This window comes from Cetorhinus maximus, chromosome 1, assembly GCF_964194155.1.
Source record: "Cetorhinus maximus chromosome 1, sCetMax3.hap1.1, whole genome shotgun sequence".
NCBI lineage: Eukaryota > Metazoa > Chordata > Chondrichthyes > Lamniformes > Cetorhinidae > Cetorhinus > Cetorhinus maximus.
Window position 1 is genome coordinate 214,952,251 of NC_135879.1, and position 15,767 is coordinate 214,968,017.

A 15,767-nucleotide genomic window follows, 5' to 3' on the forward strand; every position below is an offset into this window, starting at 1 on the left:
GGAGCATACCATGTCAAACTGATGTGGTAGGATCTGTTGTTCTGAGGTTGCATCTGAGGCACATTGTTGGGACAGAGTAGTGGAAGCTAACCTATGATGTACCTAAAGTAGGAGTACTTGGTACTAGTACGATTATTACAATAAAACTATTTTATAAAAGCATCATTTAAAAGGATTTTAATTATTTAGCCATATATGGACCATCCTATTACTATAGAAAATAATATAGGCAGTTTTCAACAGTGACTGCCTTTGCTTAATTCAACATTTATCAAGACATTGGAGTTAACACAATCTTTGTAATGGATATACCCATCTACATCCCACACTTGGGATTGTTCAAAACTGTGATTCAGAACATAGGAATAAGAGTAGGCCATTCAGCCCATTGAGCCTGCTCCACCATTCAATTAGATCATGGCTGATCATCTATCTCAATGCCACTTTCCCGTGCTATCTCCATATTCCTTGATTTCATTAGTCTCCAGAAATCTATTGATTTCTGTCTTGAACACGCTCAATGATTGAGCTTCCACAGCCCTCTGGGGTAAAGAATTCCAAAGATTCACAACCCACTGAGTGAAGAAATTCCTTGTCATCTCATTCTAAATGGCCTATCCCTTATCCTGAGATTACGTCGCCTGGTTCTAGACTCACCAGGCAGGGAAAACATCCTATCCACATCTTTCCTGTCACGCCCTGTAAGAACTTTGTAAATTTCAATTAGGTCGCTTCTCATTCTTCGAAACTCTAGAGAATAAAGGCCCAGTTTCCTCAATCTCTCCTCATAAGAAAATCCCACCATCCCAGGGATTAGTCTGGTGAACCTCCATTGCATTCCCGTTATGGCAAGTATATCCTTCCTTAGATAAAGGGACTAAAACTGTACTCAATACTCCAGGTGCAGTCTCATCAAGGCTCTATATAACTGCAGCAAGACATCTTTACTCCTGTACTCAAATCCCCTTGCGATGAAGGCCAACATGCCATTAGCCTTCCTAATTGCTTGCTGCACCTGCATGCTGACTCATGATCAAGGACACCCAGGTCCCTTTGGACACCAGTACTTCCCAACCTCTCACCATTTAAGAAATATTCTGTCTTTCTATTTTTTCTACCAAAGTGGATGACTTCACACTTATTCACATTGTATTCCTTCTGCCATGTTCTTGCCCAGTCACTTAGCCTGTCCAAGTGTGCTTGAAGCCCCCTTGCATGCTCCTCACAATTTACATTCCCACCTACTTTTATGTCATCAGTTGGCCCCCATATCCACATCATTTATATAGATTGTGAACAGCTTTTGCCCCAGCACTGAGCCTTGTGGTTACTAAAATTGGCAGTTCCAAAGACTGAGCAAGAAAAGTAATGGAAAATAAAGTTGACAGAATCTGAGGCCAGGACCTGCCTTCAAAAGCTTGCTTTGTTCACAGCAAGAAATAATCAGAAACCTTTAGTACCTCAGTAACTAATGGCTCTACATTGCGAGATGAGGGTTAAATAGGGAAAAGCACACTTGCATACCTAAACACAGGCACTTACTAGTAGTCAATTTACATCTTACAAAGTTCCAAACATTCAGTTTATAAGCCAGTTATAGGTTGCAGCCATTTTTCATATCGGGAGATGAAAAGTACCTGTCCTGAAAAACTTAACTTCAAGTGCTGCCCTGTAATTCTTTTAAAAAATCAGAAAAAGGATATGCTACATCCAAACAAAAGAAAAATTATGTGGCAAATTCACAAAGCCATAAAGATGAAGGTGGTTATTCAAATGATCTAACTTAACCTTCTGTGCAAACCTATGCTCACCTCCATCACACCATCCTGCTTCTTGAATGACGCCAGACAGTTTAACATCGAGTAACCTACCCAAAGATCAAAAATAATTTCTCACATTAGTCAAGAAATTTCCTTCCTTCAATTTGCCTCTATGTTCCCTTAATTTGTACTGTAGGACCATTGATTGACATATGCAGCATTGAAGGAGGTTATTCAACCCATCATGTCTGTGCTAGGTCTTTGCTAGAACAATCCAAGACTAATCACACCATTCTGCCCTCTTCATAAAAACCTGTATCATCCTCTGCTTCAAATATTTACCTGCTCTTCACTTAAGGGATATCCAATGGTCACTGAATCAATTACTCTCTGTGAAAGCACTCCATGCTTTAGCAACTCTCTTTTATCAATAAAGTTCTCCTAATGTTTTTCCTCAATCTTTTTATGACAATTTTAAATTAATGACGCTCATCATCAATTATCCTTCCTGAGCAAATGAGCATTCCCTGCAGGCACAGTTTAACTTCAAATTGTGTTCAGGATTAATCCCCTTCTATTTCCACTTAATTTTTAATATACTTTTATAAGGAGTCCTGACTGAAGAATCCAAGATTTTTTTTAAACCTTTCCTTTTAATTCAGCCACTTGACACTAGCAATAAGCCTTGTCCATTTATTTTCCTTGTGCCTTCATGGTCAGAACGTGGCCCACTAGAATGTTAAACATCTTCACCAATTGTAACTCAGCGTTCTACATGGACTAGACATGGAGAGCATTGAATCAACTCTCACTCCCAGATTTCTTTCTTTGTCTTCGACCGGGTCAGCATTATCCATTAATTCTTTGCTTTATTTTTCTTTCAATGTATAAGGCATTGCACCTATCTGTCATGAATGTCATCTCCATTTGTTCTGCCCTCTTACTAATATTGACTAGGACTGTGTGCAATTCTTCAGATTCCACTGCCAACCCCCTTCCATCCCTAACCCCATCCATCCCCAATTTTGGTGTCATCTGCAAATCGCCAACTATCAATGTGTTTCTACAGACTAGGAATATTATCAGCCCCGGCATCGTTAAATGGGACATTCCACTCAGTGTCTTTCCCCATCTCAACATCATTTCCCAAACTAGCAGCTGTTCCTTCCTCTCTTTTAGCCCATTCCTTGTAGCCACTATTTTTACCGAGGACGTCCACTGCTTTAGTCTTGCGCGATAATCTTCCATCCGGCATTTTATTAAGCTTCTGAAGTCCAGATGTATTATACTGTAAGACTTTCCAGTGGCCACTTAAAAGGTTCTTATTTCCTGAGAAAAGTCAAAGAAGAAATTAACTTAGAAAAACTTACCATGTGATATGAAACCAAATAAAAGTTGTAAATCCAGGATACAGTGGAAGGGAATTTTCCTCAGAAAAGGCAACTTAGCCCAGAAATTAGTGTTGGTGATATCAGCAGATGAATGTTTAATGCCTTCAAGTAACATTTCTCTGTCTCTTAATTTTTGCATAGGTGTATACACCTACCCTGTGTTAAAATAGTCAAGGAATGTTACGTGAACACATTAATTGTCTATCCACTAATATCAAACAACAGACATTTCTGTGGTATCTTGGCTTATCAACTTTAATTAACTTTAATTAATTTTGGAGACATTAAATTTGAAAAGGTTTGAGAGCTCCCTGAATGGCACAAGATGCAAAAGAAAAAAATATACGTTAAATTTGTGTGAACATCCAAAAGATTGCTTTAATTCTTTTTGCCAAATGCTTCTGTAAGCTGGGTTTTAGTGAATGCAACATTTTTGGAAGTAACATGGAATACAACCAAAAATTGCATCCACTTTGGTAAAAAAAATTGCATGTCTTCTCTAGTTTGCCTGCTGGTTCCAACAAACCAATATCCAATTTCAGTTTTGTGAAATTAATTTCTATTGAAACATTTTGCATGATGTGTGCGTTGCAGAAGTAGAACGGCCTTTGAGAAAAACAAAACCGATGTTTTCCGGATCAAGACCAACAATGTGGGGCCAATAAAGAAAATAAGGTATTAACATGTCTTCCCTCAATATTTTCTATTCTTTCTTTTTTCTCTTCTTGCCTATCTTCTTCCCTCCTGAAGACATTGAACTCTTGCTGGAATGGGCTGCCATCAGTCAATCTCTGGTGCCTCATCTAAGTGACCGTAATTTTTGTGTAGGATTTGACGGTAAATGGTAATAGACTACTTGATCACAAGGGCATCACAGCTAATTTAGACCTGTCGACTTGCTCACACAAAAGGTCATCAATACCAATGGGAACCATGACTAATTTTCTTCCTAAAATCAGGAAGAACATAGTCAATACTGGCATCTCTAACACAGCCCCTTCTGAGTTCAGACTGGTGACTAACCTAGGACCATTCTGTCTGTCTGGCATGTTATTTCAGAAGCAGCCTCTCCAAGCTTCTCCATCAATTAAGTGGCTGAAGGCACTGGCTGTTATAACATTACAATTTACAGACCAGAAGGTTCAAGGTTGAATCCCCGGCCTGTGCTTGGTTATTTGCTACCAGTCAAGACATCAGTTTGGATGTTACATATGGAAACTGTAGCTCTCAATTAGGAAGGGAAAAGATCAGAAAGTGGTCCCACTCCCGTTTGCTGGCAAGTGCCTTCTATGTGGACATCAAGTGAGAGAAGTAAACATCACCTTATTGAATTGTTCTGTAGAAAAATGGTGGCGAAAGGAAGAAAAATTGAAAGCGAGAAAGGAAATTTTTCTATATGTGTTCAAGTACTTTGAAGTGTAGTCACTGCTATAATGTAAGGAAATGCAGCATCCAGATAGCACGGAACAAGCTCCCACAAATAGCAATGAGACAAGTGACTGGATAATCTGTTTTTGGCAATGTTCGCTGAGCAATGAATGTTGGCTAGGAGACAAAAAGACCTCCTTGCTCTTCTTCAAAGAGTGCCATGCGATCATTTAAACCTAGAGAGGCAAAAAAAATGATGCCTTTTACCAAATAGCACTCCCGGAGTGCTACATTCAAGTATCAGCCTAGATTTTGTGTTCAAGCCACTGGAGTTAGACTTGAACCACTCCCTATACCATGTCTCAGATTATGGGACCTGGCCTTTCACCTGGGTATCTAAGTCACAAAATCTGTATATGGAAGGGAGAATTGAACACTAGCCTGAACTCTTTCCAGGGAATCAGATTGGAAGCGCATATATGTGGAGATTAAGTGAGGACAGAGTCAGGCAAGATATCAGGAGGTGAAGAACATTTGTGGGGCTGAACCCCAGCAAGAAGCCAGTTGTCTCAGGAAAGAGAATTGCCAGAAAAGGTTAAGATAAAAATTGTTACCAACCAAAATGGACTTGCCTTGTCTGTCATTGGTGACAATTTTTCCTCTAGTTGTCTCTTACTCAACAGCTTTCCCCTTTGCCATGTACTAGGATCGAACATGACAATACAGGAATGAGTGCCAGCTGGTTCTTGGATCGGCTCGTGATCACCGACATGAACCGACCCCACCTCCGTTTTTATTTCCCTTGTAACCAATGGCTTAGCAAAGAGGAGGGAGATGGACTCTACGTGCGGGACCTGTTAGGAAGTTTGAACCCAATGGACGTACCCAAATGTAAGCCGTGTGCATCTTTGGTTACTATACTAGAGTAAGAGAAAGTGGTCAACAACAAATAAAGCTGCTCAGCCTGTCCCTTCCACAGACCATGTACAATCTGGTGTAACATCGATGGTACTTCTTCCTTGAAATCTCCCAAGGAAGGATTCTCCGAGGTTAATTCTGCCTCTGAAAAGCAAGCAGGCAAAACTTCAGAATATCTACTAAACCTTACCTACACTATCTTAGACCTCACCAATGACATTTACATCGACCCACCAATTTGTCAACCAGCTATCATCTGCCAGTCCTGTAACTAACTATCTGCCATGCTAATGAGTAAAGGATAGATGAGTGTATATTACAAGTAGGATAAAACTTGCAATTATATTATGTGTCAAGTTATTCAATCCAGTCCATGATTTATAGTGTCTCCACTCCCATTTTGTAACAAGTGCATGACAATTTCCTGCATCTGTTCTATACGTAAGTCCACAAAATCATCTTTCTTGCATTAGAAATACCATATATATATATGTGTGTAAAAGTTGACCTCATGTAAAAGTTAACCCCATGAGTTTTTAGCATATAAGATTGTATTTTTTCATATACCTCGTGTAAAAGTTGGCCCTAGTTCTTCAAGGACGAAAGCCCAAAAATTTGAGAACCAAAGTATAATCCTGAAGATGGTAATGAGTTGATTTCATTGTGAATGTATAAATACTAATGAAAATCAGTAGCGGTAAGTAATTGTTTAAAACATTTATACCTTTAAGTTTTGTCTTTATTTATTTAGACTATTAAAGTAATCAGATAATGAAGGATAATTGATATGAATTCCTCAGTGTTGTTGGTTTTTACTTAGAGTATTCCAAACCACTTTGCAATCAACAGATTACTTTTGAAATGCACTCACTGTTGTTTTGTCGAGTGATGTTTGTAGCCAATTTGTGCACAAAAGGCCTCACGAACAGCAAATGAATGAATGACCAGGCAGAAACAAGGCAAAGGGTAGGCCAGCACCCGCTCCTTCCCTAGCCCGACCTGACTCCCAGCCGGTGGGGTCCTCTTCAAATATGCAGACTGAGCTCCGATTACATCATCTGGGTCCAACCTGTTATTTTAACCGGGGACCTGCAGGACAAACTGCAGCTGCTTTCTCCAGACACTTCTTCCTCAGCTGAGTTTAGCTACCTCTTTTACAGTCACCCAGGTACTATCAATTTCTGTATCCACGATAACTTTTACAACCCTCTTAGGGTTTCTTAATCATAATAGTGAGAACGGAGTTTTAATGAGGTCCCTAGCAATTATAACAATATCACAGGGCAATTTAGGGATGGACAATAAATGCTAGCCTAGCCAGTGAAACTCAGGTCCCATAAATGATTTAAAAAGCATTTTAAAAAACAATAGGCTAGGGAAACTCACCCTGGGTTGTGATGCTCTCCACAATCAGTTCACTTTCTAGTATTCATTGTCCAAGCAAGTCTTACCAACTTCAAAACATTCGGGAGAAGTCTGAAGCATGGGCTGTGATCTCGCACTTGAGATTGTAATAGATTACATGTAAAAACTGTACATCATCTCCTGGTGTTTCTCAAGAGTGATTGAACATAAGAGAATACACATATAAATCCCAAAGCAAAGGGATAAAGAAGGGTAGGGAAAATGAAGAACAGAAGGGAGGGGGAATGGAAAGGTGAAAAAGGATGCATTATTATCACTTTTTATCCCAGTGCATCACCTGATGGACACAGCCTAGCACTTTTAATCATCTTTATTATTGTATGTGTACCTTATTGTATGAACTATCTCAGATTTTTGACTGCTAAGATTTGTCCAGTACTGACAACTCTAGTTACAGATTCTGTGTATAGGTTCAAATTGTCTTTGAAAGAGAGTAATAAAGGTATTCTTCTGCTGTATCCTGAATGGCGTACAGATGCAACATCTTTACCCAGCCTTCAGATGTTCAGCTAGTCTATTTAATTACTAATGATGTTAGTGTTCCATTGTCTCCTAATCTGCCTGTAGAACACCAGCGACTGTTAAAATCCTTTCCATCTCTTTCCACAGTAAACAAATACATTGTGAGTGTCTTTACGGGTGATATCAAAGGCAGCGGCACTGATGCTGACGTCTTCATTAACATTTTTGGCGAAAATGGAGACACAGGTAATTGGTTTTGCCTTTTGTCAGAAGCAAGTAAGAAGGAGTCCCAGCAGAGGATCTGGAATACCCCTGCCCTCTACATCACTTGCCCCAGAGCAAGAATTTTCCAGGCCCACCCCCCCCGCCCCTGGCGGCGGGTACCCCTGCGGTAGGGCTAGAGAGCCACTGTTTGGAGCGAGTCACTCCAGTCACATCGGCGGGACCAGAAGTTCCTGCCAGCCTGAGGGGCTGGACCAGGACTAATGCTCCAGAAACATGAGTTCAAATCCCACCATAGCAGCTGGGGGAATTTAAATTCAATTAATTAATAAATCTGGAATAAAATATTGGTCTCATTAAAAATGATCACGAAGCTACTGAATTGTCATAAAAACCCATCTGGTTCACTAATCTCCTTCGGGGAAAGAAATCTACTATCCTTACCTGTTCTGGGCTACATGTGACTCCAGACCCACAGTAATATGGCTGACAGGTAACTGCCCTGTGAAATGGGCTAACAAGTCACTGAGTTGTATCAAACCATTACTGAAAGCCCTGTGCATGTACCTACACCACACGGACTATAACGGTTCACAAAGGTGGCTCACCAGTTCCAAGGGCAGTTAGGAATGGGCAATAAATGTTGACCTTGCCAGCAACCTTCACATCCCAAGAATGAATAAAAATGTTTGGTCAGTGATCCCACTAAGCTCTTACTGAAAAAGTATGTTTCCATTGGGCTGCGTGTCTATTCCATAAGGAGGCCAGATGCATACAGTACTCAAACTCCAGTCTAACCATGTCACTGTACAGTGTGCTCATAACTTCCCCAAACTGCTTTAGCAACATATCTTCACCCTATTGGCTTCAGTGGTTGCTGATTTTCTCTGGTTGAGCCTGGTGAACATCAAATCTGCTGTAATTACTAGGTCTATTTATCTATTTCCAAATCATGCATGTCACATAATTTTTCCTGCTATTCTACATTAAATTTCAACCGCTATTTTCCAAAAATGAGCCAACCCTGGAATATCTGCATTGACAGTGCATTAGATACCAATGGAAACAGATAACAAAATGAGAGTGGTCTGTTATGATGGTAAAATGATCATTCGCCTTGTGAGAAAATTCTGAGTTTCCCAACTTGTTCATGGGGACCTGTGACAATAGAGGTGTCCATTGAAACTGAAGAATGGTTTGAGTGATTTTGTCCAATATATACTGGACAAGAAACCTTTTCTTCATGTATTGCAGGGGAGACTGAGAGGTGCAATGGTGTAATGAGTTCCTGATAGGATAGGTTGGGGTGGTGCAGCAGCACGTTGGAGCAGCAGTGCAGCTCTCTAGAACAGAGAGATGCAGGTTTGCTTCCAGCTGAGTTGCTAATACTCAACAGGTCAGGCAGCATCCATGGAAAAACAGAAATCAGTTGTATTTCAGTCCTTATGACACTGCTTTGAGTTAAGGAGATATAAAAATAAGCAACATTTAAATAAGAAACATAATAAGAGAAAGAGGATAGAGGAAAATTTATAAAAGCACATAGGAAAATAAATAAAGTGACTTATGAATACTAGGGTGGAGAACATGGCAGATAGCAAATGTAATATTAGCAAGAGGCAAAAAGGGGAATAGTGAGAGAAATCAAAGACACATATAAGGTGCAGGGTGGAATCATCCCACAAAGTGCGGTAGCGGGCTGGAAAGAAGTTGTTTTACCCGGCGGCTGCAATGGCGTGTTATCGTGCCGGAACGTCCCATTCCCGCCTCATTAGTTACGCAGCCACAGAAAACACACCGTCTCGCTGGCGGGCAGCCTCTGATTTGCCCGCTACGCCGTTACCTTGCCACTTCCTCACACAGGGCACCATTTTTAGACTGCAGCCGTGCGCACGCTTCTCAATGCTTGCAGCCCTGGACTCCTCTGGTGAAGACATGGCCCCAAAAGCCAAGAAGAGTGCAGACCCCCGATTCAGTGACGCATCTCTGGTTGCCTTCTGGATACCGTGGAGGTCGGTCGTGATGCCCTCTACCCCTGCTCTGGCACCAGGAGGCCCATCAGTCTCACCGCTCCGTCTTCGGAAGTGGTGGCAGAGGTGGTCAGTGCCAACGCTGCACACAAGAAGTCGGCCATCCAGTGCAGAAAAAGGATGAACAATCTCATCCGTGCTGCCAGGGTAAGGCAACCATCTTATCACTCTAAACTCATACATTCACAAGCCCATCACACATTCACTGGCATCTCACTTACAGCCAGCTCAAGGAACATCACCACTCAACCTCTCACAGGCATCCTCAATCTCCATTTGGCCTCCTCCTCTGGAGACTGCCTTCTCAGCCCTCACCATCTTGAGGCCAGTTGCACAGACCAACATGTGCCCCCACACACACCCTAAATACCCTTCTTCCACAGTACAGCCCTCACCCTGCAGCCTCTTCTCTTGCCTGAGGCCACTTCTCCCCCCTCCCCCAAGCAAGCCCTAGCCCTGCAACTATTGAAAAGACACCCTGCCTTATGGCTGGTCTGGTTGGTAGAGACCTGCCTCTAAGCTCCCCTAAAATTGTGCGGTGCTGAGTGTGAAACCTAGCGCTGATGACCTCGAGTGCTGCCCGAAGCAAGGTAGGCAAACAAACCTCGAAGTCCCGAGCAAAGTGCAGCTCGTCCAGTGCATGTCACTTTTGAGGATGATCCAGCGTGGGAGGGATGATTCCAGCGAGCAGGGCTTATAATTAGATGTAAATGTATTAAAATGACATTCCTGACGTTCGGTGGCGGGAAAGGCGGCCGGCTATTGACGGGTGGAGTGGTCAATTGCAAACTGGTTTCACGACGGCATGAAGCCGATTTTTGGCCTTCCCGCCATATTGTCCCACCCCCGCCCGCCGTTAACGGGGCTGGAAAATTCCAGCTGTGGTGTGTACGAATAGCCAAAGGGGGAAAGGAAGTAAGAGGAGCATGGAAATGAAAACCCAGAAGGCAGAGCAGGCTGCAGTGGCCTGGGTTGTAATGGGTGTCCCCTTGCCAGGTTCCCATGAGCAGGTGAGCCCTGGCAGGGCTGGTGCTGCATCACCACGTGTTTACTTGAAAGTAGGATTGGCGATGACCTGCGGAAAGGCTGCATATATACTTTCGGAAACTTTACAGGGACAGAAAAGAAAGGTGAACTTATACTAATAAATCTAATATCTAAAGCCACAGTAAGCTCAGGGAAAAATTGAGTAAAATTGTACTCAGGCACTGAGGGGAATTTTGTGCTTTATCAAATGGTGCTACCGGTTTAAATGGCATGCTGTTTTAGTAAATCTTTGTAATTAAATCTACGTTTAATTTTCTTTAGGGGAAAGACGGTTGGACAATGACAAAGACAACTTCGAAAGAGGAAATGAAGACAAGTTCACAATTGAGTCACCCAACCTGGGTCGCCTGAAAAAAATTACGATTGGTCACAATAGCAAAGGATCCTCAGCTGGGTGGTTCCTGAGCAAGGTATCTATCTCTTTTTTTAACCTGATGTTAAACATTCCCAGGTAACCCATATCGTATGGGTCACGCGCTGAGGCACAATCATGACATTGGGGAATGGGACAGCACAGAACAAGGCCATTTCACCCATCTTGCCTGTCCCGGCTCCCTGCAAGAGCAGTGCAGCTCCTAACCCTGACTGCACTTATGTGCCAGCCCCATCATCCATGTCCCAGTTATTATGAGGTTTTGACTGAGGGAAGGGAATTACTCAGGGGTGCTTTTTGTTTTTAGTTTATTTACCTGCATCAGCTGGGATCTGTGCTGAGACCGTGCAAACTCAAATTTGGGATCCTCAACTCCTTGAAATGAAAATGAGCCTCCTTTACCCCTGAAACACTACTGAGCACACCCACTGATACCTGTGCTCTATAAATGTTCAGATATAGTAGCCCATAGATTTCCCACTCATCGCAACTGGGTCGATGTCGGCCTAATTGGCTTGTTATTAGCAGGTTTTTGCCTGGGTGTTTTTTGACCAATGGAACTACATCTGTCTTTCCCTACTCCTCAGTTACTACTTCAGGTTTTTTGGAGCTCTGGGAAATAACATTCAAATTAAAAATTTAGGAAGTTAGCAGTAAGAAGGGAACTTCTTCACCCAGGTAGTAATAGGTCATCCAATAAATTCTCAGGGCAATCATTGATGGGGGCAGTGTAACGGGGTGCAAGTGTAGTGAGAATGGAGCTTGACTGACATGTTGAGAAGATTGTTAGGGAGAGCTGACCTGTCAAAAAGCAATGGGTTTGTGATGGCTCAGAATCCACAGTTTGATGAGTCTCTTACCCTTTCTTCTGGGGCAGAATTTTGCCCTTGGCGGGCAGGCTCGGCGGGGGTGGGCGGGGGCGGTAGGGTAGCTGATCACCACCTGCGATCGGCACTGGACCGCAATTTCATGCTGGCGGGCCAATTAAGGCTCGCCCAGCGTGAAACGTGAGCGGCAGCGCTAAGCACCGCCTGTGCGGGGGAGGGGGCGGGAGAAGGGTGAGAAAGAAAGAAAACAAAAATGTAATAAAACGTGTCCCCTCATGTGACTCTGAGCAGGGACATATGATTAATTCAATGTTAAAACTTTTTTAAAAAATTTATTTGCTTTTGGAAACCTCATCCCGCCCATAGATGAGATTCCCTAAAAAATGCAAAGGCTGCTTGGCCCTTTTAGCATGCCTGGCAACCGTTAGGTTGGACTGGCAGTGAGAAATTTAGGTTAATTGATTATTTAATGGCCTTAACAGGCCTTTTGGCTGACGTCAACGTGTGTCATTTCACACTCCAGTGGGTCGGGCATGCGCCCACCCATTGGGCGAAAACCTCTGTCCTGTGGGGTTTTAAGATTTCAGTAGGAGCAGCCACTGAAGGGTGCTTGCATCTGCACCCTTTTCATGTGGATGTCACACAAAGAAGTATGATTGGCTGGATAATGTAATCCATAGGAACTCCTGCCAGTTCCACCCATCATGGTGCCCAGTCCGCCCACACCCACCTACCCAGCTTTGCGCCCAGCGCTCCCGTGTGCGTTTGTTTTCCAGGACATGATCCATGACACCCATCACCATGACTGCCTAGCTCCACCTCCCCAGCACCGCCCAACGTTGCCCTTGCCTCAGTGTATATACTGCTGAAACTCTGTCATGCCTTTGTTACATTTAGACTTGTCTGTTCTAACGCACTCCATGCCAGCCTCCCTGTTCCTACCCACCGCAACCTTGTGATCAACCAAAACTCTGCTATCCATGTACCAACTCACACCAAGTCACGCTCACCCATGTTCCCTGTGCTCACTGACTTACGTTAGCTCCTCCTGAGCAACATCTTGTTTTTAAAATTCTTACCTTTGTTTTCAAATCTCTCCATGACTTTGCCCATCTCTATCTCTGTGGTATCTCCAGCCTTATAGCCCCTCAAGATCTGTGCACTCTCCCAGCGTCGTAATGCAATCCCAGTTTTAATCGCTCCAACATTGGCGTCTATGCCTTCATTTGTCAAGACCCCAACCTCTAGAATACCCCCACTAAACCTCTTCACCTCTCCACCTCTTCACCTCTCCACCTCTTCACCTCTCCACCTCTCCACCTCTCCACCTCTTTACCTCTCCACCTCTTCACCTCTCCACCTCTCCGCCTGTCTTTCCTCCTTTAAGGAGCCACTTAAAACCCATCACTTTTACCAAGCTGTTGGCAACCTGACTGAACATGAGGCTCGGGGTTAAATATTTGTTTGACAATGCTTCTAAAGCACTTAGGGATTTTTGATCATATTAAAGGCCCTATGTAAATGCAAGTTACTTTTGTTGAACCTGTCAGTAGATTGGCCAGCGAAATTTACAAAAGGTTTATTTGACCGAGGAGCAATCGATTGTCACCAGGCAACCGGCAAATTCCAAATTTAGAGATTTTGAAACCATTTTTTCAGATCTTTCACTGGCATTGCCAGTCTCTTACGCTGCAACAAGGTGCCATAATGATATACCACGCAGGAAGCAGTGGTGTAGCAAAGTAGTATTGTCACTAGACTATCCAGAGACCCAAGGTAATGCTCTGGGGACAAAAACAAAAATTGCTGGGAAAGCTCAGCAGGTCTGACAGCATCTGTGGAGAGAAAGAGTTAACATTTTGAGTCCAGATGACTCTTAAGAGTCATACTCAGACCTGCTGAGTTTTTCCAGCAACTTTTGTTTTTGTTTCAGATTTCCAGCATCCGCAGTATTTTGCTTTTATCTTAATGCTCTGGGGACCCAGGTTCGAATCCCAATGAAAAAAATCCCAATGGAAAAGGTCTAATGATGACCATGCCAATGTTGTAAAAACCCATCTGGTTCACTAATGCCCTTTAAGAAGGATATCTGCCATCCTTACCTGGTCTTACATGTGACTCTTAACTGCCCTCTAACCTATCAAACCACTAAAAGCAACTCAATAAGGAATGCATCTGGATGGATCACCCAGCATCGACCTTGGTACTGGAAATGCCAATGACAAACTCAGCCTTGTCAACCCTGCAAAGTCCTCCTTACCAACATCTGGGGGCTAGTGCCAAAATTGGGAGAGCTATCCTACAGACTAGTCAAGCAAGAGCCTAACATAGTCATTCTCACGGAATCATACTTATAGACAATGTCCCAGACATCACCATCCCTGGATATGTCCTGTCCCACTGGCAGGACAGAAGTGGCGGCACAATGGTATATAGTCGGTAGGGAGTTGCCCTGGGAATCCTCAACATCGACTCCGGACCCCATGAAGTCTCATGGCATCAAGTCAAACATCAAGGAAACCTCCTGCTGATTATCACGTACTGCACTCCCACAGCTGATGAATTAGTGCTCCTCAATGTTGAACACCACTTGGAGGAAGCACTGAGGGTGTCAAGGGCATAGAATGTACTCTGGGTGGAGGACTTCACTGTCCATCACCAATCGGTAGCACCACTACTGACCGAGCTGGCTGAGTCCTAAAGGACATAAGCTAAAAGCAAAGTACTGCGGATGCTGGAAATCTGGAACAAAAACAGAAAATACTGGAAAACCTAAGGGACATACGTACTCAAAACGTCAGCTCTGTTTCTCTCTCCACAGATGCTGTCAGACCTGCTGAGTTTTTCCAGTATTTTCTGTTTTTGTTCCAAAAGCAAATAACTGTTAGACTGGGTCTACAGCAGGCTGTGAGGGAATCACCAAGAGGGATAAACATACTTGACCTCATCCTCACCAACCTGTCTACTGCAGATGCATCTGTTCATGACAGCATCGGTAGGAATGACCACCACACAGACATTGTGGAGATGAAGTCCTGACTTCACATTGAGAATACCCTCCATTGTGTTGTGTGGCACTACCACTGTGCTAAATGGGATAGATTTTGAACAGATCTAACAACTCAAGGCTGGGCATCCATGAGGGTCTGTGGGCCACCAGCAGCAGCAGAATTGTACTCGAATACAACCTGTAACCTCATGGCCCAGCATATCCCCCACTCTACCATTACCATCAAGCCAAGGGGTCAACCCTGGTAGAGTGCAGGAGGGTAAGCCAGGAGCAGCACCAGGCATACCTAAAAATGAGTGTCAACCTGGTAAAGCTACAACATGGGACAACATGCATTCCAAACAACATAAGCAGCAAGTGATAGACAGAGCTAAGCGATCCCACAACCAACGGATCAGATCTAAGTTCTGCAGTCCTGCCACATCCAGTCATGAATGGTGGTGGACAATTAAACAACTCACTGGAGGAGGAGGCTCCACAAATATCCCAATCCTCAATGATGGAGGAGCCCAGCACATCAGTGCAAAAGATAAGGATGAAGCATTTGCAAAAATCTTCAGCCAGAAGTGTCGAGTGGAAGATGCATCTTGGCCTCTTCTGGAGGTCCCAGCATCACAGATGCCAGTCTTTAGCCAATTCGATTCACTCCACTTGGTATCAAGAAATGGCTGAAGGCACTGAATACTGCAAAGGCTATGGGCCCTGACAATATTCCAGCAATAGTACTGAGGCTTGTGCTCCAGAACTTTCCACGCCCCTAGCCAAGCTGTTCCAGTACAGCTACAACACTGCATCTACCCGGCTATGTGGAAAATTGCCCAGATTGCAGCTTTTCAAGAAGGCAGCTCACTGCCACCTTGACCAAGTGTGGCATCAAGAAACCCTAGCAAAACTGGAGTCAATGGGAATCAGAGGAAAACTCTCTACCTGGTTG

General features: G+C 43.4%; 1 protein-coding gene across 1 annotated transcript in view; it reads left to right on the forward strand.

The window, feature by feature from the left end:
• loxhd1a (lipoxygenase homology PLAT domains 1a) overlaps window positions 1-15,767 on the forward strand; it is a 184,336-nt gene that overhangs the window by 33,419 nt on the left and 135,150 nt on the right. The window contains exons 3-6 of the mRNA XM_078539341.1: window positions 3,746-3,826; window positions 5,226-5,410; window positions 7,472-7,570; window positions 10,885-11,033. Of these exons, the coding sequence (XP_078395467.1) occupies window positions 3,746-3,826; window positions 5,226-5,410; window positions 7,472-7,570; window positions 10,885-11,033 (514 nt within the window). The remainder of the gene's footprint in view (window positions 1-3,745; window positions 3,827-5,225; window positions 5,411-7,471; window positions 7,571-10,884; window positions 11,034-15,767) is intronic.